The 27,804-nt window shown below is 42.6% G+C and overlaps 1 protein-coding gene across 2 annotated transcripts in view; it reads right to left on the bottom strand.

Moving 5' to 3' along the window:
* The window catches only part of LOC126299030 (protein Wnt-16-like), a 748,335-nt gene extending 721,735 nt beyond the window's left edge, over positions 1-26,600 (bottom strand). Inside the window, exon 1 of one of the 2 annotated variants that reach the window (XM_049990672.1) lies at positions 26,495-26,599. In XM_049990672.1, coding sequence (XP_049846629.1) covers positions 26,495-26,547 — 53 coding nt within the window. In that variant the 5' untranslated portion in view covers positions 26,548-26,599. Of the gene's footprint in view, positions 1-26,494 lie in introns of both variants that reach the window. The other variant, XM_049990671.1, reaches the window with a different exon arrangement.
* Positions 26,601-27,804: the final 1,204 nt, after the last annotated feature.

A 27,804-nucleotide genomic window follows, 5' to 3' on the forward strand; every position in this document is an offset into this window, starting at 1 on the left:
CACCATGTGCGTTTTTTTGATTACTGCATTCGGCTATGACTTTATTTTTATGGGTGACAATACCTGACCTCATAGAACTACTCAGGTGGAGGAGATCTTGGAACGGGACCTGACTTCATTTTTATAGATGGCAATGCATTACCCCACTGAACTGAGCAGGTGGATATTCCGCGAATGGACTGGCCTGCCAGTTCCCAAACTTAAATACCATGTGGCATGTATAGGATGTGTTGGGCAGATGTACTGCGGCACGTCTACATGCGCCAGCGTCCATCAAGCAGTCAACTGCGCTGGTCGAGGAATGGAACGCTCAACCACAAGAGCTCCTTCGCAAGCTCGTTGCCAATATGAGAGCACCTTTTAGAGCATGCAGTGCTATATGTGGTGATCACAAACCCCATTAAAAACAATGCCCTCCCCCCCATCCCGCTTTTGTAATGTCCAAAGGACCATCATGAATCACGGTGACTTCAGTGTCATTATTATTTCTGAATATAAGTGCCATTTCTGTTCGCCTCATTGTATATTTCTTTCAGTTACCTTTCTGTTGTATACGGTAGTAGTTCCTTCTATTTATGGTCCAAGTTTCATCGAGCTAAGTCACTTGGCAGTGATACATCATGCGAAAGTTACTTTCGTCCTTTTGTTTTGCACGACTGTCTATTTTTTTCAACTCGCTCGCCATTCACGAATATCATGAACAGTATATTTTCTGTTGTACTAGTCACACGTACACACGATTCAATTTTCACGTCTGACGATGTCTGTTTACAAGTGACAAAATACTGAGTTCTGTTTGCCAAGAAGTCTGTGGTCCAATTACATTTCCCTACCATATCCCGTAAGTACCTATTCTGTTTACTATTCGGTAGTTCGGAACCATATGGAAAGTATTCATTGAGACGAATAACAAACGCAGTCCTGATTTATGGCCGGTTCTAGGTGCTTCTATCCGGAACCGCGCTGCTGCAACGGTCGCTGGTTCGAATCCTGCCTCGGGCATGGATGTCTGTGATGTCCTTCGGTTAGTTAGGTTTAAGTAGTTCTAAGTCTAGGGTACTGATGACCTCAGATATTAAGACCCATAGTGCTTAGAGCCATTTGAACCTGATTCATGTATTCCGGTGTGAAGGCCTTCTGTAAACTGCCACTTCATTGGATTGTGACTACTGACACCTGTTTTCTCTTTGGTATTGTACGACATAGTATTATTATGATCTCGACTACATTGATTCTTGGGTCATGAATATGTTACAAACAGATTCATGTCGAACTGGCTGTTCCTCCCTCAAAGCTAGTTTTTACACACGATGCACTTATGCCGAACAGTAAAACTGTTACAAACGTTTGATGTTGAAGGAAGCTAATGTATAAAAATTTGTTTTCTAGTACATACCACAATGTCTCAATAAAAATCAAACTTAGTGATTGTGGGAGTAATGAAAGAAGTATTAAATGATGTTCGTGGTCATCAAATTAATCCTGGACATATCCAGGCCTGTGAATGGGGGCGTTTTTATCTTTGAAATGAAATCAAGTACTTTTAGAAATATCTGCGATGTTTAATGAACGTGGAAAGCTATGTAACTGTAGAACCACAAGTTAATTTTTCTCTAACGGCAAGCATAGAGCCCGTAGAGAATAACTGGACGAATTACCAAAAAATGTCGTATGTGCTTCACACCGAACTCGTTTTATGTTTACATCTGTCAGTTGTCCAAGTTCTCAGCTTCTCACTCGTCTGAAACTTGTTCTTCCGGTTCACAAAAATTTTAAAACCAGCATTTCACAAGAGATTTGTGAATAGTAGGAATTTTAAGTTTATAGTATTTGTGGGTTATGTTTCGGTTGATACTGGGTTTTCTAGACATATACGACGGGACTTCCAAAAGTAAGTGACACATGTCGCCCCACGCTACGAACTTGTGCACCAAGAGTGGCTCATTATCAGAAGAGATCACATGTTCTGGGTACTTCGCAAACACAGTTCTGCTGCGGTATAGTTAACAGATACATTACCGTTTTGGAATGAAGTGGCGCGGCAACTGAAAACGTACCGTACTGCAAAGATGAAGCCTGCGGTCCAGTGTGGTTCTTGTGGGCAAATACGTAAACTGCACACAGATGCGCCATGAAATTCTGGTAGTATATGGACCAAAAGCAACTTCCCGTCGGAAGGAACTAATGATATCAACTGCATCGGAACTTTGTGAGGAATCATTGGCGATGAGTGAAAATGTGTGCTGGACCAGTATTCGAATGAAGGATCTCCTGTTTACAAGGCAGTTGCTTTGACTACTTCACCACCCTGACACCATGTTTATTTTACATGTGTTGACTGTGTCGGTACGCCTGTCAACTCACATTCCCATACAAAGCCACCTATCTGGAGACCCTTCCATGTCCTCCTGGCTTGCTTATTTTAGATTCCCAGTTGAGGTCGAACGTAAATGTTCATTCACATTGAACGTTGTGGACTCACTGCTCATTGAGGCCGTCCGAGATAGCAGACACCACACATTCATATAACTGATTTGTCTCCATGGGCAAGTCCACAAACTTCAATGCGGATGAACATTTACGTTCGACCTCCACTCGGAATCTGAAATTAGCGAGCATGGTGGGCATGAACGGGGACTGCGTATAGGTGGCTCCAGGCGGCAATGTGATTCGGCCAGGGACGTACCGAGAAAGTACGCGCATTTCCGATAAACACTGTGGCTGGGTGGCGCGATATTTAACGCAGCCTAGTAAGCAGGAGATTCCGAGTTCGAGTATCAGTCTGGCACACATCTTCACTCATCGCTGCTGATTCCGTACAAAGTCCCGATGCAGATGATGTCATTAGTTCTTCCATTTCCTTTCCTTTCTCCATCCTCCACCTTCATGTTACATGACTTGACTAACGTCGCGCAGACGTTGGTCAGGTTGATCGGGAAGGAAGACTGTCGGCACTGACCACAGACGACGGTGTACAGGAAATCGAGGAAATGATTCGCTCCAATCACTGATTTTACGACCATAAGGACATTCACACAGTGGTTCTCGAATGGCTACGTGACCAAGAAGCAAATTTATACAGGCGAGGAATTGAATGACTGGTCGAACGTTCCGACTGTTGTTTACAGAGACTTAACGACTATGTTGAAAATAGAGTCATCTGTACCACGTTGAAGTGTAGCGCAGCATTCAATAAAAGTTACTTGGCTTCCCATAATAACGTGTAAGTAACTTTTTGAAGTTCCCTCGTAACAAGCTAACAAGTCTCTTAGGCAGCAGTGCAAATCAAGGGTTCGCAAGCTATTTCTCTGACGGAAAACTTTGAGAATCCTGCTCCTTTGATGGAACTGGATGCTTGCTTATTTGAAGGTTTAATCAATTTTTTTTTTAAACTGAGAAAAGCTTGATTAATTCAGTTCTTGCTTCAGTTTTAAATGAAAACTAATAAAACAAAAATCGTAATAATTTTTTTTAAAAATAATAAGTATCGTCAAATTGTTGAAAAAACACCATATTGTTGATACATTTTTGCGGAGTACTTATTCACATCCCGCTGAACACCAGTGTTTCGGCCGGCCGCGGTGGTCTCGCGGTTCTAGGCGCGCAGTCCGGAACGTGCGACTGCTACGGTCGCAGGTTCGAATCCTGCCTCGGGCATGGATGTGTGTGATGTCCTTAGGTTAGTTAGGTTTAAGTAGTTCTTAGTTCTAGGGGACTAATGACCACAGCAGTTGAGTCCCATAGTGCTCAGAGCCATTTTGAACCAGTGTTTCACGAACACAGTCTGGGAAACCCTGGTCTAGAGATTAGATCGTTAGTGATGATCTGCCTCTATTAGTAACTTTACTTACTTTATTCTTTTGCATTTAGGTCGATTTTTTTCTCTCGTTATAGGTGTCTGCCGGCTCTAATGTCTATATGCTCTGCTGTGTACATAGCAGGCAACCTGCTCTCGCAGTCATCAGAAGGTTGCATGCGTGCGCGAGCTCCTCAGGCCTGCTGTTTTAGCTCGGCTTGTTTATTCGGAGGACCTAAAATGTGACAGCAAGTTGGCGGGCCTTCCATCAAACGGCGGTGTTGCTCGCGTGTCGCGTGCACTCCGGCTGTCGGTAACTGGTTGGGCGGCCGCTCCACTGCATTTGCGTACCAAGTGGCAGCCCGGCCCCGTCGTGACCTTCGGAACGTTGCTCCGCCGCCGCTGCTGTTGCCGCCGCCGCTGCTATCAGACCGTCTATGCGAAATTTAATTACTGGCCTCGCCCTTACACCTTACTCCCACCTGTTCGCTCCGTACTAACCGCTGACTTCTTGTGGATCACTACTGCCTTCGCAGGTGCCTGCTAATACGTCTAGGTTCTTCATTTACATCTACATAGATACTCCACAAGTCATCGTCATGGTCGAGCGTGCCCGGTACCACTATTTGTCATATCCTTTACTGTTCTACTCGCAAATAGAGAGAGGGAAAAAGGACGGTCTGTATGCCCCCGCATGATCCCTAATTTCTCGTATCTTATCTTCCTGATGCTTACACGCGTTGTATGATGGGACTGTGGAATCGTTCTGCAGTCAGCTTTAAATGTCGGTTCTCTAAATTTTCTTAGTAGTGTTCATCGAAAAGGATGTCACCTTCCCTCCATGGATTTCCATTTGAGTTCCCGAAGCATCCCTTCAACACTTGTATGTTGTTTGAACCTACCAGTAACAAATCCAGCTGCCCATCTCTCAAATATTTCGATTTCTTCCACTAAGCCGACGTTTGCAAGGATCGCTAACGCTCCAGCTGCACTCAAGAATAGGTCGCACTAGCTTCCTATATACGGTCTTCTTTACAGATACATGCTTTCCCAGAATTCTCTCAGTAAATCGAAGTCGTCCATTCGCCTTCCATACCATAGTCCTCACTTGCTCATTCTATTTCATATTGCATTTAAGCGTAACGCCCAGATACTTAAATGACGTGATTATGTCAAGCAGGACATTACTAATGTTGTATCCGAACATTACGGTTTTGTTTTTCCCATCCATCCGCATTAATTTACGTTTCTCCACATTTAGAGGAAGCTGCCATCCATCACACCAATGAGAACGAGTGCAAGTGGGTCGTGAACCCCAGGCAGCTCCATGCCACGTCTTCCTGCGTCTGTTACGGTACACACAACACCACATCATAAATTGAACACCGACTTTTTCTATTCAGTTTTTATTTTTGTTTAAAAGAACGAAGCTAGGAATCTGCTGCCTTCATTAGGATCTTACTCTTGGAACTAAAATAGACATCAACACTCCCTAAATCATAGAGAAGTGCGTAATTAAGGGCAATTTCTTTCCACCTGTCCATCTGTTAAGATTCTTTTTTCTCAGTAACGGGTAAAGATATAAAGTTGAAACTTTCATAAAAATCCTGTTCTACAGACCCTTGGCGGTGTAAAAAATTTAAGCTTTTAAGTCAATCCTATCAAAATATATGGTCATACATGTCACATATTTTGATACTCGCATTCGGGAGGACGACGGTTCAAATTCCTGTCCGACTATCCGTAACGGTAACAAACACTGTCCACAGACCCTGGCAAATCTATCGGTACCGAACGACCGCTGTGTCATCCTATGGCAATGACGTTATTGGATGCAGTACGGAGGGCACGTGTCATCTCACCGCCTTTGTCAGTTTTGGTGACCTGGAGCCGCTACCACTCGGTCAAGCAGCTGGAGAGCACCCTGAATCAGTCTAACCGCCAAGGAAAAATCCCTGGCAGTACCGGGAATCGAACTCGGGTCCTCCACATTGCAGTGAGCCGCGTTGACCAGTCTGCTCCGGAGGCAGACTGTCTAGGCATCCACATCTGGGTTCCCCTTGATTTCCCTAAATCGTTCGAGGCAAATGCCCGGACTGTTCCTTCGAAAATTATAAGGACGACTTTCTTCGCCATACTTTCGTAATCCATGCTCGTGCTCCATCTCTGACGACCACGCTCTCGACGGGACGTTAAATTCAAATCGCCCTTCGTTTCTTCAGTATCTCGGCTGATACAGGTTAGGAATATTAATCGTACAACAATATTACGTACTAACATTTACCGCAGACCTTGTACGATATCTTGAAAAGTTCACGAAACAGAAGTTGTATACGTTTTATACGTCTCACCCTCTGTACCGAGTCTCTCTCCCATGGGTCGTCAGTTGCTTTTCTCCGGTATTTCTTTTCTGCAGCTTGTAACAGTAGTCAGCCCAAATAAAAACTGCTCATCATGCCTTTCGTGCGAGGCCCAGCGTCGACGAAGAGCAGCAGTTTGTCTCCCTTTACAAACAAAAAATTTTTGAGTAGTAATTTTCTGTATCCATTCGATAGAGCCGCCCAAAATCAGTCTAGTGTATTATTCGTTTTATCGGTATATATTAACAGTAACGGAAAAACACGAGGAATAATCACCGCTCCAGCAGCGACTGTGCAATGCTTCTGTGTGGCAGAAGCAGCCAGCGAGGGCTAGAACTGCTAGAGTACCGGCTATTCTTCATGTTTTACTGTCCCTGTTAACACATATCGATAAAACGAATAACGCACCAAACTATCTTGGGACCGCTCTATCGAATGGTCAGGTAAATTCCACTTTTTTTGTTATGTGGAATAAGCTTTAACTTTCCATCGACGCTGGATGTCGCACGAAAGGCCTGATGAGTAGTATTTGTTTGGACTGACTCCAGCTACACGTTGCAAAAAAGAAATTGCAAATATCTGCCGAAACACCTAAGAAAATGTTCCTGACGGCTTGTAGGAGAGACACCCTGTATTAAGTATTTAGCCTACTCCAATCATGGATCGTTCGAGTGAGGAAAATTTGTCAAACTCAATACCAGCTCTAACTGATGTATTCTAATTTTAACCATCTGTATGGGAGCAGAGTTGACACATCTCCAGGCAATACTACGAAAAATCACTCTTAAATGCATCTTATGATGTTTGCTAGCTAGTTTTCTCCTTGCTCTGAGCACCTATCGATTGGATGTTTTTCAGAATTTCTGTGTCACTTTGTCGCAAACTGAACAAAGCAGAATCATCTCTTATATCCCCTGCTAAGGCCGGTATGATACACACTGTCTCATCGAAAGTATTCGAACACGCCTATGTATTGCGGAATTGGCCATTAGATGTCACATGAGAAGGACCTCCTACTGTAGAAGGACGCTGTGAGTTTTGTGCTGTTCGTAGAGAAGTAGTAACAGCAGAATGGGTCGGTTCAGAAGAGCTGAGTGATCTCAGTAAGCTCGGACATGAGCTAACCACTGGATGTCACAAGTGTATTTTTGAAATGGCTCTGAGCACTGTGGGACTTAACATCTGAGGTCATCAGTCCCCTAGAACTTAGAGCTACTTAAACCTAACTAACCTAAGGACATCACACATATCCATGCCCGAGGCAGGATTCGAACCTGCGGCCGTAGCGGTCGCGCGGTTCCAGACTGAAGCACCTAGAACCGCTCGGCCACACCGGCCGGCTGTCACAGGTGTAAAGAATCCATCAGGGACATTTAAATCCTTCTACAGTTGCACAGATCGACTGTTGGAATTAAAAACACTGGAGTGCTACGATCTAGCAGGTCCTCATAAGCCACACATTTCTGTGGTGTACTCGATATGAAATTTACACACCGTATGCCAGTTATTATTATCTTCGAAGCGAAAAATTTAAGTAGTTGTGAGAAGCACGTCGCTCCATAGACGTTTGTGTCAAATACGGCAGCAACACGTTACTAAACCATTTTTCTACCGTGTTAGTATTATGATGTCGCTCGTTACTGCAACACTTTCCACTGTCGCTAACAAAGGAAAGCGGCTGAATTCTGTACCGCCGGGGATGTAATGAATTCGGGTTCCTCGGACAGTTTAGATATGGCTTCTGAAATTTACCGACTTCTCTTCGCTTAATTAGGTACTTCTCACTTCTTGCAAGGTACACTGCATAAAAAAATTAAAGGGTCACTTTTTCGAAACCTCGTACTAGTAGCCCAGTTGCGACGCTGTAGTTGGAAATATGTGTTAAAGGTGCCCACAACCTTCCTTCGTCATGGTGCAACGGCACCCTCGGGGTCGACAACGCTTCAAACAGCAAGGTGTAGATCCAGATGGAAAAAATTGCAGGGCTCAAAAGTTCATCTAAGGTGTAAGATTGGTTAATAATGTTACATTAGCACCAATTTCACCAAAATTATGCCCCACCCCACCGTGGATGTGTCACACCATGGAAAGGTCGTCACACCCCCTCTTATCAACATTCCGCCCTTCATTTTGTCTCCTCTGCTACGGAGGTCAGAACTGCGACACCCAGAGTTGAAATCTCGCGGTGTTTTTATGGATGGCCAAAGAAAATATTTTAGACACATCGTCGCTGAGTATCGCCACGAAAAGACCTCAGAGAGTGGCATAAAGGGCGCCCATGAAACCACCCCTATCCTTTGGGCGTTCATTCCCATACACTTCACGGTCTAAAGCGAGAGTTCCTAGTGTGATGACCAATAGGATGATGTTCGTGACAAACTTTGACACTGCTGACACCCTTCGGACAATTCAGCCGTTCTCTCTATGAATATCTTGGGCCCACAACCAAACTGAAAGTGATCGCACCCCTTTGCTCTGGTGTACAGGCTGGAACCACCAGGGATTTTTCAAGACTATTCGACAAAATCTGAATGTGATACGACGCAGCGAAGGGTATTTACGTTTTCTCAGCCCTCCTGCTACCGCGCCCTCCTGTAGAGTGATCACGGCGGGGAGGGGCAGGGAGAGGTGAGAGGGGTGTGACATCGACACATGCATGAATCAAACGGGAAAGGGTCCCTCTAAGACCCCCATTTCGTCAACACCCTCTGTGCCACCCGCGGTTCTTCGCTGGACACTTTTAGAATGTTCCTGCACAGACACAGGAAGTCACTGATTCCTAGGCGTCAGCGTGGCAGGCAACCATGTCGACACCACTAAGTGGGGTGGCACTACGACGCCGAACCAGCGCCTGCTAAGGGACATCGGAAGGCAAAACTGCCACGCCGACCCTGAGGATTTCATGACTTCCTCCCTCTGTACAGGAACATATTTAATGTGCCCAAAACAGACACGCGAGTGGCTTCGATTGTGTTGCCGAACTGGCCGAACTTTATACACGAATGTGTCAATGTCCGTCTCCCCCAACTGATCATGCCACAGGAAGGCGTGAAACAGGACGGCTGTAAAAGTATATTCAAACTTGTACACAATAGTAAAAATTGCCGTCATCGTACGTTCTGAAGCGAAGCGATCATGTTCACTGGAGTTGCAGGCAAGCGATGTCCTTATAGAAGCGATGAATCGTCTAGAGGGATAATAGCAGTCTGACACATTGTCAAGTTGTCCTGTTGCTCACAGAACTGCAGACTATCGTTTTCGGACGCGAAATGAGTGGGAATCAACGCCCCAGGGGAAGAGGTAGATTCGTTGGCACCATTTATGCCACCTCGTGAGGCCTTTTCGTGGTGACACGAAGCGGCATAGTGTCAGAAATGTTTTCCTCGGCTACCCACAAAAAAGCCTCGTGATGTGAACACTGTGCTTCGCCGATTCTGACCTCCGTCGCAGTGGCCCCGTAAGAAGTGATGAAATGTTTGTAAGAAGGGATGTGCCGATCTTTCCATCGTGTGTGACGTCCATGTTGGCATTGGGCATATTCGCGGTGGAATTTGGTGCCAATATTTTATCATTAACCCATCTTACACCTCACATGAACTTCTGAACTGTGGCCTCTATTTCGCACGGATCAGCACCTTGCTGTGTGAAGTATTGCATAGCCCGATGGCGACATCACAGAACGCGACACTTTTGCACCGTTACAGAGGAATATTGTAGGCACTTTTGAGCTAAATTTCAAACAACCTCACAATGGGCAACAAGTACGGGGTTCGAGAAAGTGATCCTTTCATTGTGTAGCGCAGTGTAGAAAGGTCATTTTCTATGTGCAAAAATGTTCTATGAGATAACACAAGAGTTTAAGTGAAGAATATTAGGAGATATTGGTTGTTGTTTACTGATTTAGGAGGAATAGAAACATAGAACTGAATTTTAACAACGCATATTTATATTGTTTTTGTGTCTCATTATTCATGTTTTGTGATACGATACTGAATGAAACCATGCATGTTTTACGATCTGATAGTGTTTGAAAATTCGGGCTCTGATGATAATAATTTGATTTCTTGACATCATGACGCCTAAGAAGCTTCCATCACCTGTAACATTGTACAGATCTTGTTCCCACCTTTATTTCAGGTGTTCCTAAAAGCCAGGAGAGCACTCGGTGAACATATTTTAAAAATTCACCATATATAACGTCCCTTTGTGAACTGCACTTCCAGCGAACCCTTTTGTATTACTAAAGCTTTACCTCTCATTCTCTTCTTATCAAGTTTTAAACCGCTTAAGCGGACGGTCCCCGGGCTTCTTGTGGACCGACGTTTAGTACAGCGCTGCCCATTATAATTTGCAGCACCATGAAGGCGACATGCAACAAACGTCAAATTGACATGAAATATTGTGCTTGCCTGTATGTTTGAATTATTAGCGTTTCGGCGGAGCTAGACAAAGCTAGAAGAAATTACACTATCTATAGCTTCTGTATAAGTGAAAATTACGCCGTGGTTTTGACATTCAGTAATCGCATTTGAATGTTGGCAGTTTGTGAGAAGATCGTGTTATTGCTCCTGTAAGATGTGGAAGCTACTACCTACAAGTTCCAGAAGTCCTCAGCGGCAAGATCTTTGGCTATCAACCCTGGTTGGTCTTTGCACGGCATTATATTTTTCGCTCGGCCGTGCAGGACGTGACAGCCAAGCATGTACCTTGAGTTAAGAAACTGACTTTCTTGCAACAAGACAAGTGTCCATACGGTCAGTACGATGACGTCTGAAACATCATGAACTTTCTGCACGTTCATCGTTTTCGCGGTAGAAGAGAGATGCGCGCCATCGGTGGTGCGCTCAACCACAGGAGTGACACCAAGTCTTTTTTTCAGACGATTCTACACACAACATCGCAGTGGACATGCCTTTTTGTGCAGGCCTGGAGGCAAACAGACGTTGCGAAAATTGCACTCGCCATCGTCATACACGTGCAACATCTGGTGTGATGGTATAGCGTGCCACTAGGTACACAAGATTATCACCTCCGATTCGCACAGCTGCTAAAGTTGACAGCAGCCGTTGCATTTCTTACGTGTTAAGGCCGATGGCTGTGTCATATCTTCGAGGTCCCCGTGACATAACATTTCAAAAAGATAACATAAAACTATATTTATAAGTGTCGTGTTTGTTCTTTCCGACATGTCCAAAAGAGCAGATACCACACACATAAATACATTGAAGCGCCAAAGAAACTTGTACAGGTATGCGTATTCAAAAACAGAATTATAAACAGGCAGAATAGGGTTCTGCGGTCAGCAACGGATATAAGACCACAAGTGTTTGGCCCAGTTTTCAGATCGGTTACTGCTGCTACAATGGCAAGTCATCAATATTTAAGTGAGTCTGAACATGGCGTTATAGTTGGCGCACGAGCGATGGGACACAGCATCTCCGAGGGAGCGGTGAAGTGGAGATTTTCCCGTACGACTATTTCACGAGTGTAACGTGACTATCACGAATCCAGTAAAACATCAAATCGCCTACATCGCTGCGGCGGAACGGTACCAACGACGACTGAAGAGAATCTTTCAACGTGACAGAAGTGAAACCCTTCCACAAATTGCTGCAGATTTCAATGACGGACCATCAACAAGTATCAGCGTACGAACCATTCAACGAACCATCATCGATATGGGCTTTCGGAGCCGAAGGCCCACTCGTGTACCCTTGATGACTGCACGACACAAAGAATTACGTCTCGCCTGGGCCAGCCAACACCGACATTGGACTGTTGATGACTGGAAACATGTCTGGTCAGACGAGTCTCGTTTCAAATTGTATCGAGCGGATGGACGTGTAAGGGTATAGAGACAACGTCATGCATACATAGACCCTGCATGTCAGCAGTGGACTGTAAAAGCTGGTGGAGGCTCTGTAATGGTGTGGGGCGTATGCAGTTGGAGTGATATTGGACTCCTGATACGTCTATATACGACTCTGACAGGTGACACGTACGTAAGCATCGTGTCTGATCACCTGCATCCATTCATGTCCATTGTGCATTCCGACAGACGTGGGCAATTGCAGCACGACAGTGCGACACCATACACACAGTAGCTCCAGGAACACTCTTCTGTGTTTAAACACTTCCGGTGTCCACCAAGCTCCCCAAACATGAACATTATTGATCATATCTAGGAATACTGGCAACGTGCTGTTCAGAAGAGATTTCCAGCGTCTCGTACTATTACTGATTTATGGACAGCACTGCAGGCTTCATGGTGTCAACTGCCTCCAGCACCACTTCAGACACTATTCGAGTCCATGCCACGTCGTTTTGCGGCACTTCTGCGTGATCGCGAGGGCCCTACGCGATATTAGGCAGGTGTAGTTTCTTTGGCTCTTCAGTATATATGCTCCTTGGAAGGAAATAATGGTACCTTCAATGCGGATCCACTCTTTGTTCGACCTCTTGCTGGAATCTGGTGGGGCTGCGAGCAATGATAATAATGGACACGGGACACTAAGTATGTAGTGTGTCACATATGAGAATTTGGACTGGAGGGGAAGTGTGGTCTGATAGCCTGAGTGGTTAAGGCTACCGCTCGCGATAAGCGGTAAAGCCGGGATCCTGTCTTGGTCCGGCACAAAATTTTACTTGTTACTATTGTATTTATTTCAATGTCCAACTGGAGCTGACGTCGAAATTTCTCTATCATAATGTAAAAAACCAAATGCTACACGTGCTGTCATGACCTACCTCGATACAAAGGAGATTCGATTGTAGCATTGGCAAGCTACTTCCTTAGACCTCTCAAGCATTGTAGACATATAGTCATGGGTTGCCGAGAACCTGACACACCCCTACTCACAGCAACAGTATGAACTCTGGTATAGAGTTGAGGCAGCATGGTGTTAAATACCTATAACTACCAACCACCCTCAGGTCTACCTGAAGCCTAGCCATATTAAAGTCATTGTTGCTGTCAGAGGTGATAGTGAAGCACGTAACAGCCAAAACTTACAACAGTGCGAAGAACAGCGTTACAATGATGTGTGGTTTAGGAGTGCAAGAATTTGAGTCTTGCAGGAGAAGGCAACAAGCATTACAATCAGATGGATCCTTGCGTCGGAACATAAAGCCATACTCTAATGGAGTGTGGACAATATATCAATGCATAAGGAACCTTCGTCTTGACTTCACAAGAGTGAGTGGGAAGACTGGGGTTTACTGCGTGGTTTACTATGTGGCGCACTGGTATCCTGTCCATTATCCTTGCTTTCATTTTATTTAAGGGCTGATCAGGAATGTCCTCTCAATCCCTCTCGCGTGGTGTTTATTCCACTAGCAGCTATAAAAATACATCTCGATCTAGACAGAGCCTTGGATACCTGAGCAAGTCTGATACAAATGAAAAGCGACGAGTGCCACGGAGAATGATGGCCATTTATTGTATTGCATCAAAAGCCATCCTCGGGATTCAGCGGGTTAAGCCGATGTTCCCACTGCCTCTGAAACACAACTTTCTCCCATAAAGGGGGGGTGAAAGTTGCAGAGCTTACGGTTCTAAGGAATGGCATCTCCGAGCAGCAACCTAGAGCTGTGACCTTGCGATCGTTAATGCCATATAGTTCAGCAGCAGTAATTATGTAGGTTGAAGTTTTGCTTCAGAATGTTGAACAACGGAAGAACACATCCAGAGGCCGGTATCGCATCAGATCTCTTACAAGCAGAAGACATTTACACACATTAAAAACCATAAGGATGGAAAAGTAGGCAAACAAGCAGAATACAGAAAAAGGTGTTAATTATACCTGAAATAACCTTTGAGATATGTCTATCATTAACATAGTAGGTATAATTTACTTTGTGGTTTTAGCTACTGAAATCATTTTTGAGTCCACCAAATAGTCATTCTTAAGGGATTTTCAACACTGCATACGTTTGGTCTGAAACAGTTGTGGAAAAAGTATTATGATAGGATGTAGGCTTACACGGCCGGTATTTGTGTTATTGGTGACATTTGGTTAATGGGCATGGGGCTAATACTGGAGACGTATCAGAGGATTTAAAGACTCATGAAGGTGTTACAGACTCAATAAAGCTCAGTAAGTCGAACTGGAACATGATTTTATGAGCATAAATCAAATATGAGCAATCAAACAAAAGTATTATAAGTTCAGTATCAAAATACAGGACCCTTTCCTTCTTTTATAAAGATGTGTAGCAGCATTTAATGTATGGACCTATACTGATAAGCCTAAACGTTATTACCATTTGTTTAATAACGTGTTGGTTCACCTTTGAGGCGAAATACTGTAGCGATCCTGCGTGGCATGGATACGACTGGACCTTGGTACGTTTCCGAGGTATTTAGCACCACATGTCTATTCACAGCTCACGCAATTCCCACCAATTACCGACCGGTGGTTTATGGGCGCCTAGCTCTTACTCGACAGTGCCTAAGACGCCTTACATCGGCTTCATAGCAGGAGATTCGGTGTCCAGACCTCAAGGTGACTTCACTATTATGTTTCTCAAACAACTGTTGAACGAGTCTGGTCTTGTGAGACGGACACTTATTTTTCCGTCACGTCGCCGAAACATCAAGCATGAAGGGATGTGGTGGTCCACAGTAGTGTTCGTGTAATCTACAGCTGTCATAACGGCTTCGATTACTACCACAGGTCCCACCGGAATATCAAGTGAATGTCCACCGTACCAAATACTGGTTCCTCCAGCCTTCGTCCACAGAGCGGTGCATGTTTTGTGCGCAGACGTTGGACTAGGATGACTGTGTAACTGGACACAACCGTCGAACAGGTGTAAAAAGAAACGTGAATCATCTGAGCAGGCAGCAAGTTTCCACGATCCACGGTCCAATCTTGATGGTTCCGTGAACACTGAAATCGTTATGAACGATGTCATTGGATCAGTATGGGAACATGTCTTCTGTGGAGAGCCATGTTTAGCAATGAGCGCTGAACGGTGTACTCTGTAACCCTTGTGCCTGCACCAGAATTGGACTCTGTCGTCATATCTATTACACATCACTACCTAGCCTTCTTTGCAGAGCGGGAGAGCCTCCGGCTTCCAGGTTCTGTGGTGAGGTGTGGACGTCCAACACCGTCGTTCATCCACTTTCCGTAAAAGCCCCAAGCAGTAACAGGCGAACAGCCGACCAAATTCGCTGTTTTAGAGGTACTCATTCTCAGGGGCCGTCCCATAACAATGCGTCCTTCGTCAAAGTCAGTGGATTTCCCCGTCTGCTTCCCGGCCGGGACAGTCACTAGAATGATTCCCGATTCGCCTCTACTCCGCTGGTATACTTTCCTTACCGCATCACGTGCCTACATTGCCACAAGGTGGCGTTCAGTCTCGTGGTGGGCAGTGAAAAAAAGATTTATTTACCTTTGACACACTTCTTTGCCACAGAATTGCTTGATAAGTTGCAACAGTTATTCACTATTAATAACCATATGGTTCACAGATTGCAGTGAAATGTTCCACATTTGAATGAACAGCCATTTTGTCTCGTTAATGTCTATCACATGAATGAGTTTAATGCATCTAAAAAGCCTCACAACGCTGTTGTGTATTGGGAAAACAAGTTGTTAGAAAATTAATATAAATTGCAGGATCAGCGGTGATCAGCGATTGATACGACTGGAAAATGACCCTCAACTTAATAGACGAAAAGGGTCAGTATCGTTTGCCTACACGGTTGGTAGTCAGGCACTGGAATCACCTGCAATCGTCAGATTTAAGGTCCCGAGTTCGAGTCTCGGTCGGGCACACGGTTTTAATCTGCCAGGAAGTTTCAAATCAGCGCACACTCCGCTGCAGAGTGAAAATCTCATTCTGGAAACATCCCCCAGGCTGTGGCTAAGCCATGTCTCCACAGTATCCTTTCTTTCAGGAGTGCTAGTTCTGCATGTTTCGCAGAAGAGCTTCTGTAAAGTTTGGAAGGTAGGAGACGGATACTGGCAGAAGTAAAGCTGTGAGTACTGGGCGTGAGTCGTGCTTCGGTAGCTCAGTTGGTAGAGCACTTGCCCGCGAAAGGCAAAGGTCCCGAGTTCGAGTCTCGGTCGGGCACACGGCTTTAATCTGCCAGGAAGTTTCGTCAGATTTAAGTTGAAATGACCGCATTAATCTACTGGTGGGAAAAAATAAATTTCAGTGTGAGTTCTATCGAAAGAATACAATGTAAGTAGAATTTATTGAAGGATGAGATCGTATGCAAAGCTGTCGTTCTACCGACTCTTGGTACTGATTGTCGCCTGAAAAGTCCTACAAAGATGAGATACAGAAAATTCAAGGAACAGTAACTGAAAGTGGGAGACTCTATGAGATAGTCGTTGCGCACGGTGCACGGTGTGTGTGTGTGTGTGTGTGTGTGTGTGTGTGTGTGTGCGTGCGCGCTTGCGTGCACGCCCATTTGCGTGTGTTTACAGTTAATCAGTTAATCGAATGCTTAGGTAATGAGAACATTTGTCATTTTCTGCAGTATCTTGCAACTATTAAGTAAAGAAATCATAAATCCGCAGATTGGTTCGAACGCTGCATGGGGAATTTATAGTACAGGTAATACGTCCTCGCCTTATTCCTAAAGCTGAAATAGCCCAACCACGTAGAAACAGAAGAAGTTCTAAGGAATAATCCGAAACACGACCTTCCGTGGCATTTTAACATACGCAAGTCACTAAAAATCGTGAATGTCACGATAAGCGCAATTAGAAATCTAGGAGCTGCCAGAGGGCCGCCCTTGAACTCTAAACATATAATCAAACACACATTGAACTTTGGGATAAAAAGAAAGTATAAAAATTAAACGCTGAGCTAAAGTAGCGGTCATTGTATTACTGGAGAGAATACATGAAAGCCCGTTGATGTTGTCATCCACTGGTGGTATGTATTAGAAACAAAGCAGCTGTTACTTTTCATGGCTGTAATAGCAAGAAATAAATTAGTTTAATAATTGACTTTATGGGATATGTGCTCGTTTTTTCTACCCATACGATCTAAATATGGCTCCATTATTTTGTACAATACTGCGAAAACCTCAACGTGACCGACTCCTCGACATAAAGGGTGACCAATAAATGACTTTTGTGTTGTAGATTCTCCAGATGGGTGATTACACCAACGTTCGGAAAACTGCAATGTACAGGAATAATGGCTAGAACGATTCTATGTTCGAATTATGTGCAGAATAGTGAAGTAATAGATTGTAGGTGGTTAAGATTACAGATATACGGCGTACATGCAAGTACAGTAACGTGTTGTGTTGTGTGACCTAATACGTCGGTTTTCGCCAATCTTAAGTCAGAGAGCTGTCACATTAAGCGGGCACATGAAATCAAGTGCCGACGTGCATGACAGATGTCAAACGATGCGCCGTCATGCTCATGAGTTCAGGGTAGAGTGATCAGCTTCCTGCTGTAATACCATGAAATATTTGTTCACACGCAACATACTTATACTGCAGCGATGCGTGCGTGGAACCAGTAGCTAGAAGCGAGGAGCGTCATGACCATCACATTGCCTCGACGCTGCATCCTTGCAACGGATGGGGACCTTCTGTGTCGATGGTTCGACGCTGTCTCCTGTGTTTTTGACTGCTGGAAATAGATTCCAGCGAGTCAGTTTCCACTGTACAGAAACCAAAAAACTTATACCCTTCTCAATTATGTCCCACATTAGATTGTTCTGCAGTGATGGTTGCATATATGTTACAAATTACTGCGGTAAACGAAGTCTTACTGATTACGCCGAAGAATCGGGCAAGGAATAACTTGTGACATTTAATCTAAATGCGATGACCTCAAATTGAGACCTAGAAGACAAATGGCAATAAAATAAAAAAGTGTGATCATTTACAGCTCTTTAATCCCAATACTTTGGTACTATTTTGTACTTCACCCATGATTTACGGTACATTTTATTCGTAATTCTCGGTATTACAATTTTCACAAACCTTAGTGAAGCTTCATATTTTCAAGCAAGTTGAAATTATGCAACGGACTGGTACTTAATGCAGAACTACATATATAGTTTTCATGGAATATGTGCTCCTTTAATGACTGGAATAGGTACAAATTGTTGATCATGGCCTCTGATAGTTCTAGCTATGTATAAAACAGATTAATTCACTGCACCCAAACGATGTATCGCTCGCTTGGTTTTCTATCAGATTTTCATGTGAGTCGATGGATACGGGACAAATATTGTATAAGAAAGGCAACCTCGAGAGGGCGAAATTTTGGTTTCCACTATGAACAATCCAGTCCTCTTAAAAATCTAGCAGTACTATGTTAAAACCGTTGTCGCACTAGTGCGAAAAGGCGTAAATAAGAACAGTGTTGATAGTTAGATTACTGAATTTTAATTTGAAAGATGTAAATTTTTATTCATTTCAAATCTGTAAATGCATAAATAAACAATTTTTGTTCTCTTGCATTTTCCTATCTTTTTTGTAGCGGAATATTCAGCCAGTACAGTCTTCATACGTCTCGACTACTACACTTCCTCTACAGGCTGTACGTCTTGAAAACTGTGTGGAAAATCAGTTTACAGGCGTTTGCACAGCTCCTGAATGAGTCCTATTCAGATACTAGGATAGGAATTTTAAGGGTAGATAATGATTAGAAGCCTGAGCAAGTCCTTTTTCTCGCTATTTATTTGCGCACGTACATCTAACTTTTCTCCCTAGTTATTTGCGCGTATAGTTCTCTGATATTTTCAGTTTCAGATAAAATATATATGAAATCAGGTATATGTATACGTTTACATTTAAACGTGCCGCACCTTACTGAGAAGTATACATGTATTGCGTTAAGAAAACAGAGCGATACCTCATGCGGTATCTAAAGTATACTTCAGGTCATATAAGAGAATATGTTATAGTTTTAATATTTGGCAACGAATGTGGAAGGGATACGGTTCCAGCCCTTCCACACTGAGCGATTTAGCTAAATAAATTAGAATTAAAGTAACTGGTGGTCGTTCTTAGTCGTAAAATAATTACACAATTCGACATCAGGCCTAACTACCGTGTGCTGCTGGATGCACTAGACACACTAACACGGTACACCACGCAAGTAGCCTTGTCATTCAACGTGATCTTGGCTGAGGTGCAATAGATCGTACTCGTACAAGACTAGCGGCACAAAATCTCCGATTACTGTTTCGTTAAAACAACACTGCTAAACTAGAGCAAAGTTCTATTAAACATTCACGGATATAACAGAGTAACGCGTGAAGTCTTACGTTCTCTATACGAATCGTCTTTTGTACGGATACAGATTTCTCTGCGATTTATCTTGACTGAAGTCATATCTGCGTCCTACTTGCTTCATTTCTGAAAAGAAGTCATAGTTGACAATAAATAACTGGCTAAGCAGCTGTGTGACTGATTTTGTAAACGGTTATCAGATTCAGATGATGTGTGTACAGTAAAGCATATGCCATGCCATGGAGACCAAATAAAATGCCAGTTTCTTGTAACACTGAACAACTTCTGCTGTTGGCAGTAACGATTATTTTAGTTTTTTATTTTATCTTTCTTGTAACCAATAACAAACTTAAATATTTTCAGTCTGATTCACTATATCATGCAGAATAATCCTACCATCTTCACTAAATATTTAATTCCTGAGAATAGTACAAATATCTGTAGCGTGTAGCGTTTTGTCACAGATGACGCAGAAGAAAATGTATAACACCTTTTACCTTCAGACCAAGCCCCAAAAAGGGATGGTAGAAAAAAACATCAAAAGTGATTTCGGGTGAGAGAAAGCTGGAGCCTTTCCAGTAAAAGTACTGCTAACGAAACCTCTTTTTACGTGAAGGTTAAGAAGAATTTTCTCACACTTGATGAAAAAGAATAATTTTTTTCCAGACATGAGTAGTTGCAAAGTAACAGAAAGGTACTTTCCAGAGGCATTGAATGTCGTTACGAGAGTGCACTGTCTTTTAAGCAAATTACTTAACTGCACTTGAAAAATTCAGTCTGCAATTAACAACTGAATGCCACTAGGAATTATACTGTTTTGATAGCAATTACTCTAATAGATTCCCCAATCGATTCCATGTTTTTTAGCGTTTAATGTAATTTTTAAAATGAAAATCTTTCGTGAATTCGGGACAACGGCAAGCTGCCTTGTGGTGCTTCCATAGCAAACTATATGAGTTTGTTTACAACACGTACGAAGGTTTGAAGTCTTTGTTTTATAACTTTAAATCAAGTTTTTTCTCCACACCTGCATACATGGAAGTGACTTCTACTCAAAAAATTTTATTTCAGCATTTCATAATAATGTCTAAATACTACACACATGAAACTGGAACGCTAGTTATAAAAAAGTGAAGTATAGCCATACTTTTGCGTTAAATGTAAACATATTTGCTTCATTCGTTAACATACCCTTAGACTCATTAGTCTTATCTACACGCTCGTTTATGGAAAAGTGAGGTTTTGTGCTCTTCAAACAATCAAAACCTATTTTCTCACGGAAGCAGAATTAATTACGGGTTCATTAGCACTTACTTTGAGACCACTGTGAGTGTGTGTTTTACATTCGCTGTTTTATTTTGCTGGTTTTGATACTACTTCCTTATCTTATAGCCAATAAGTTTTGAAGAAACAAGAACATCGATATGGAGTCGCACGTGATATCTGAAGACGTCGGGCGCCAATGTGACAACTAATATACTGCTTCTAGCCTCAAACTGCAACCACTGTCATTCTCTTCAGGACGTTACTAATGACTAAAGTCAATTATCTACAACACTGTTTTTGCTTAAGGTTTCTTATTCTCATGGTAATAATAAGTTTAGTATAATGTTGCATCTCTTTCACTACTGTTTTTCCACTACGTTAGCAATATTCTACAGAGAGCTCTGGCTTATATATTCAGCGTTTCCTCGCAGTGTATCAGAATATCCTTATTTCATCGAAGTAAACTTAGGGTCATCTGAAACAGGGAGAAATGCAGATCATTTTCTGAAAATATTTGGTTATCCTGCCAATCAAAAATTCGGTGCTCGATGCCTGGTCTGTTCTTCCGTGGTATGTATTTGCGTCACTAGCAACCATTACATGGCACCGTCGTTCAGATTCTATGATAAGCTATAGGGAATCCCTCTCCCCCATAACTGCCTTTGCTAACCAGTCCATAAGGTAAAACGATCACGCATACAACAGTACTATGATGGGTAAACCAATTTTTTGGTTGATGTCCGCTTTATCTACATCTTACTCCATAAGCCATCGTACGCTGTGTGGTTCAACTTATGTGTCCCATTTCTTCCCAATTTCCATTCTATTCGAAGCTGCTTCGCGAGAAGACTGTTTCTTTGCATGAAACCTAACGTTTCTAACTTTTAGTGTCGAGGTCCTTACGTATGTTGCCACAAACGGCCCTACGGAAAATGCAGACGAATGGGTAAGAATGAACTGACATTTCATCCTGCTAAATTTCTTATGATAGATTTTCGTTCTCATGCATCAGTAGTTCATAAGGTAAACTATATATCAGAAGATACTCGTCTTCGTGGTACAGCTCGTAAATTCTTACTTTATAAAAGATCTTATCACCTAACTTAGATAACTTAGTAACTTAGCTAACTTACGCCAAAGTGTTAAACCTAAACTGTGGGACATTGACAAGCAACCTTGGTACTGATACATTACCAGCCTGCCACAATCAGACAATTTCAGTAACAAGCTATGGCTGGCCTTCGTAAATGAGTTCCAGTTTCATTACTAAAATGGAAAAAAATTATCATATTTTTATTTCGGAATTTAAGAAGCATTCTATCATTGACCTGCAGAAACTTTTCACAAAAAAGGCGCAAAGAAGAGAAACAGTTGCAAATGTATTCAAAAGACACTGTTTATAAAGTCACTGAAAATACTGTTGTAGAAACCAATTTTACTCAACAACGATGGGGATAAGGGTAGCTAGTCGCAGCTGATTATGATGTACCTACGAATAAACGTTTGTTTTCCCTACTGTTATTATCAGATGTCAGCACTTTACCAGTGTGGAAAGTGAAATAAGAATACTAAACACAGTCTTTGCTATTTATTTATGCATTGCTGAAGAAAAGAATCATGAGTATAGACTCATAGCTCGCAGAACTACACGTCAACGAAAAGAAGTTACATAGATCATTATTTTCAAGTCATGCAAGAAACCTGGGCAAATCGATCAGAACCATGGGACGCGGAAAAGTAATATACCTAACAGTTCATTAGGTAAACACTAAAGGAAAATGAAAGAAAAGTACTTTTGGTTTTGATAGAATGCTTTTTAACCAACATCAATTTTTGTCCACTTAACTCATCTCCACTCATTTTTGATTCGTTGTATTACACAATCTTACATATAACTTACACGTTTGTTTCCTATTTTTGTAGGCAATTATATGTATCTGTATGTCTGAATATGAAATATTCAAATGCTATTAGATGTTCGGTAGCTCAACTTCTGGCAGAATTTGATATAAGAAATACTCTTCCACTCACGTTTCAAGTTAAAGGACATTCATATTTGCAATTACAGTGACTGTAGGAAAAGTGTATTAAACACTGAATGTTAGCCGAATTTTGAAGAAAGAGCGTTATGACTCAGCGTGTATGAACATGTGAAAGAACTGATACAGAGCATTTTCTGTTAACAGACTACACGCTTTTGTCTTGTGAATTGTGACGAAAGTTTCGACACTAGATCAAGACATTTATAGTAAAAAAATGCAAGCGTGCTACGGCATCTATCGCTCAATGAAGTTGGTGCAACTCTATAATGATTTGCCTAATTGTGCTTTATTTTTCAACCCATTTCACAAACCTCTAATCAGAATTGTATTACAAAAGGGTCGGGTAAAGATAAAAATATTAAACCGACATGTTCCCGAGACGAGAAAGCTGTATAGTGCTTGAAAATTTGTTTTCTTTGTTTGAGTATTCTCCTTCCTAAACGTAACCATACACTATGCAGTGGATTGTGGAATATGTATGTATAAGTTGAAGTTCTAATCATTGGCTCATTTGTCAATGACGGACAGGTTGTATGAAACAAGGTAAAATCACTGTTTACGGGTTTCTCTCTCTATACAACTACACTAATGTATTCAGTACAGCGAAAATTCAACCTTGGTTTGGTCTAATATTGGTTTGTTAATTTATGCCATCATCTAAGAAAATAAGATAATGATGCAGTAGTAAGCTACTATGCATTCGAATTTAGGTGTCTAATTTTTACTCTACTATCAATTTAATGAGGAAGGGAACATGAAAAAGATAAACAAAATAGTCGTAGGTATCCAAAACGGATTTGTGTATAGCACCCACACGTATAAGCGTAAGTGCAGAACTTACAAGAACGTTTCGGGGAACCAAATTCTCTACATGTCGTGATATTAACGAGAGAACTTCATGGTACAAAAGTCAGTGACGTATTATCGATTTAAATCAGAAGTAACTGACTGAAAATATTAAATCTGGTACAAAAATAGGTAGCGTTATCACAATGTACGTGCCAAAATTAAGCGATTTGTACGTATCATTTAAAACTTGTCTGGATATGTTTTCTTGAGTTAAACCAAATTCCCTGTAATCTTTATTACGTGCCAAAGAAATCCTTATACGTTGTATTATGAATTAAGATTCCATTTAATTTACATCAGATTCAACAAGCCCAGTGGAAAGATTATGTGAAGTTCTTAATTTTTTTTCTCTGGACAGCTTTTTTTCTTCAAAGGAACAATTTATACGTCATTCTTAGTCATTCACTTGATTTAAGTAAGTATACGATGATGAGAACCAAATCTGTATTATTATTTCTGACAATAACACGACTTCAGACACATTAGACTCCTTCATATATATATATATATATATATATATATATATATATATATATATATATATATATATATATGACCTATTTATTTTTATTAGTGAAGTGCTGAGTGTCAGTTACCTAGGGGGGCGCTTTTAGCAACAGGTTCATGAACCATCACATGCTTCTGCAAGGGAGGCCCAGAAAACTTCATTTTTACTTGTCAATGAACATATAACTGAAATAGACTAAGCGCATTTCGGTGTTTTAACCCTCCGAGCAACAGAATGGTAAGGATTTTTCGGGGCCTGAATGCTGCGGGCAAGTTCCACACGAGTGCCCACACGGATAATGGAAGGTTCGTGTACACTTCCGCACGGATCTGTGATCGGGCATTGACGAGCAGAAATTCTGAAAACTGGAATTTTATCTCCGAAAAACACTGCACGTTGTCGATGCCTGCACGTTTTTCTCTGACAGAAGTTTATGACATTAAGCTACGGTACTCTTTCACCAGTTGTTCTGTATTTTACAACTGTAAAACAATGTTATTATACGTTACTGTTACGTACGAATGCGGAAATTTCTCTCAAATTTTTTAAGAGTAATAAGGAGTTTTGGAGCGAGCTTTAGAAATGTCAGTTAATAATTTTTATATTTTATTTCGTTATCTTCATTTTTACGCAATAGACAATATCTATGTTTCGTGGCAGTGTATAACACTGACGGTGAGGAATCAGAATGAAACTGAATTAAAACGAAATTTCCCGGGAAGTTATCGAAAATCACCGCACCAGTTGGTGTTGCTCTGTAAGAACCAAATGGGATGAAAGAGATATCATAACAACAAATTGTCTTCTGCCGTAAGTGACATGACGTTAAGTGGATGTCGGGGAGTCATAGCTAAGCCATAAGATTATTTGTATAAGGCATGTAACATCAGTTTCTGAAGTGCATGTTAAAGTACCCGCCTTCCTACGTCGAAAACGGAGCGTAATGCTTCTCTACGTCTCAACAGTATCAAAAATCAACCTACAGCATTTTATAAAATAAATTGGAGAGGATACCGACATGTGGTGGCTATCTTCAAAAAAGGAAGACAGGCAGTGTGTGGACGACTCCCGAGACGCATACAAATGCTGTTACGGTCTCCTGTAAGTGTCATCCACAGTTACCCGAAATATTGTGTGGCAAGTTACGACCTTTGGTATCTTAAGCAGGTTCTTCGTATCGTGTCTCCTCCATGGCCGCCTCAGAGCTTTCGCATTAATAATCTTAGTATGAGGAAAAAACCAGACCCGTCGCTACGAACGGGGTAATCCTTTCGTGGTAATAAAATGCTTCTTAGCGTACACCAGGTTGCAAATCCCTGGAATGCGACAGCTGCTCCGAGCCACGAATTGTGGTGTGATGTTCAACTATTTAGTTACAGTTCTATTTGCCAGATTCTCGTTTAACCATGTGTTTTTCCCTCTTAGTTTTATTACTTGTTTTTATTTAGTCAGACCAATAAAAGGTTTTTTGTTCGAACGAAACAGTATTATTTCGTCGTGTATTTTAAGGGTAAAATGACAAACAGATCATCCACGTAACTAAATTACCTTTACATTAGTATTACGAATTTTAGAGCAAATTTACAGTATGGAGTTTGACAAAGGAAAATCTTTAGTGTTGATTATTTGACTAATGAAGTTAAATTTGCGTGCGCTGTTGCAAATCAACTGCAGCACAGTTTGAATCTTGGAAAGTAAAGGTATTAATACGTAGTAGGAAACACGACTTACATCACCGATTTGTACAAGAAAAACAAAAGAAGTAGGCACATTCAAAATTGTCATCTCCAGGCCATAGCATTGGTTCAGACCATTGTCGTTTGACAAAGTCGTAAAACATGTCGAAATAACAGAAACGATCTCTTAATTAGAGCAGAATTTCTGGTGCATAACCTTGACCTTTAAATGTCTCATGCCCTCTTCTTTGGAGCGAATATACAAAACAGGAGCACTAAATTAACAGTGTTGAGTAACAGTGCCTTAATAGAGACTGCTGGTCTCATTTAATAAGCCAGTTTAACCTTAGGTATAAAATATGTGTATCGCTACACAGGTAAGTATTATGTTTCGATAGTGATCATTACAGTATAAGTTAGTGATAATATTTAGATAAGCTCCTTATGAGACATGTACGAACATTTGTCGTTTGTCTTGTGAGCTTAGCATGCAGAGTTTCGAAAAGCAGACGCTGCTACTTTCGCTGATATAGTGAGAACGCGGAGAGCCCACGAGGTGCAGCGCCTACGTTTGAGCGTGCCGCGCCGCAGGCCCTTCCGTGCAGACGCTGGACCCTTCCAGTGCGTCGCGTTTCCGCTACTTTTGACGTTTCCAGTCGCCGGACGAAAGGTAAATTTCGCCACAGAGACGAGAAAAAAAACCCTGCTGCGGCCTAAAAAGGTGAGCAAGAGGCAACGGCGAAGGAAAGGAGGCTGCACGAGCTTCCGTACTTACATCCAGTTGGCGGAGACTTGGCGCAGCAGGAGCACGATGACGGCCACGAGCATGATCGCTCAGTGTCTCATGTTAGTCCCCGACGGGCCAGGCCCAGCTCACTGTGAGCGCGCGCCGCGGCCGCGGCCGCCGCCGCCGGCTTCCCCCACCCCAGCGCCGCGCCGCCTGCCGCCATTGGCTGGCCTCGGCCCCCTCCCCGGCGGGCCGCTACGCTTCATTAGTGCCAGTGCGGTGCGCAGACGCGCTAACAAAAGCCACGCGGGACCTTTCAAACGCGCTCCCGCTTCAGCCGCCTCTCCGTTGCTTTCCCCGGGCGCACTCGCACCCCGAGACGTCACCACCGGTCCTTCCCGAATTTCCGATGCCATATCGCAGTTTCTTATTTACATCGCTGCAGTATAAATGTCGCTTCGGTTGCTACGCTAGCCGTGCGGTAACATTCCGTTCACCGCCTGACGAACATAGCGTACTTCACTCAGTTTGCAAGTTGCTTAGAGAGATTGAAGTCTCACATCAATGGCCTGTACTTCGAGTAGCATCTAGGTGACTTAGGACTTCGATGCGAGAGCACACTTGGCGCCCAAAGGTGGGACAAGGGTATACCACACCAAAAGAGGGGTTTGTCGGAGGCGATTGTCTACATCCTCATTTCGCAGCGAAGCTGCTGAGCCAGGTGCCGTCGTGGAACTTGGCTGCCACCCTTGACGAGTATTCTCCATCTGCAGTGGCCTTCGGCAAGCTCCTTCCATTTGTCGCAGACAATATTAAATGTGTTCATATCGCTCCTGAAGTAACGTTTAACCGCAAAGCAATTCTTCCAGGGTGTTACTTGGCATGTACTATCTCACTGAGTAGTGTTTGCGGGGAAGACGGGAGTGAGCTGTCCACAGTATGTAAGTGACCTGCCGGCACAGGTGGCCGAACGGTTCTAGGCGCTACGGTCTGGAACCGCGAGACCGCTACGGTCGCAGGTTCGAATCCTGCCTCGGACATGGATGTGTGTGATGTCCTTAGGTTAGTTAGGTTTAAGTAGTTCTAAGTTCTAGGGGACTGATGAACTTACAAGTTAAGTCCCATAGTGCTCAGAGCCATTTGAATCATTTTTTTTTTTTTTTTTTTTTTTTTTTTTGTAAGTGACCTATCCATCGCAGGCGACGTTCCTTCATAGTGGCGGCGATACTCGGTAGATTTGCAGCATTCAGGACCATATCAGTTGTCACATGGTCCCGCCTAGTTACGCGTAGAATGTTACATAAGCTCCGCAGATGAAAGGCATGAAATGTATTCGCAGTTGTGAATATGGAAAACCA

Source organism: Schistocerca gregaria, chromosome X (assembly GCF_023897955.1).
Source record: "Schistocerca gregaria isolate iqSchGreg1 chromosome X, iqSchGreg1.2, whole genome shotgun sequence".
In the NCBI taxonomy this organism is placed as follows: Eukaryota; Metazoa; Arthropoda; class Insecta; order Orthoptera; family Acrididae; genus Schistocerca; species Schistocerca gregaria.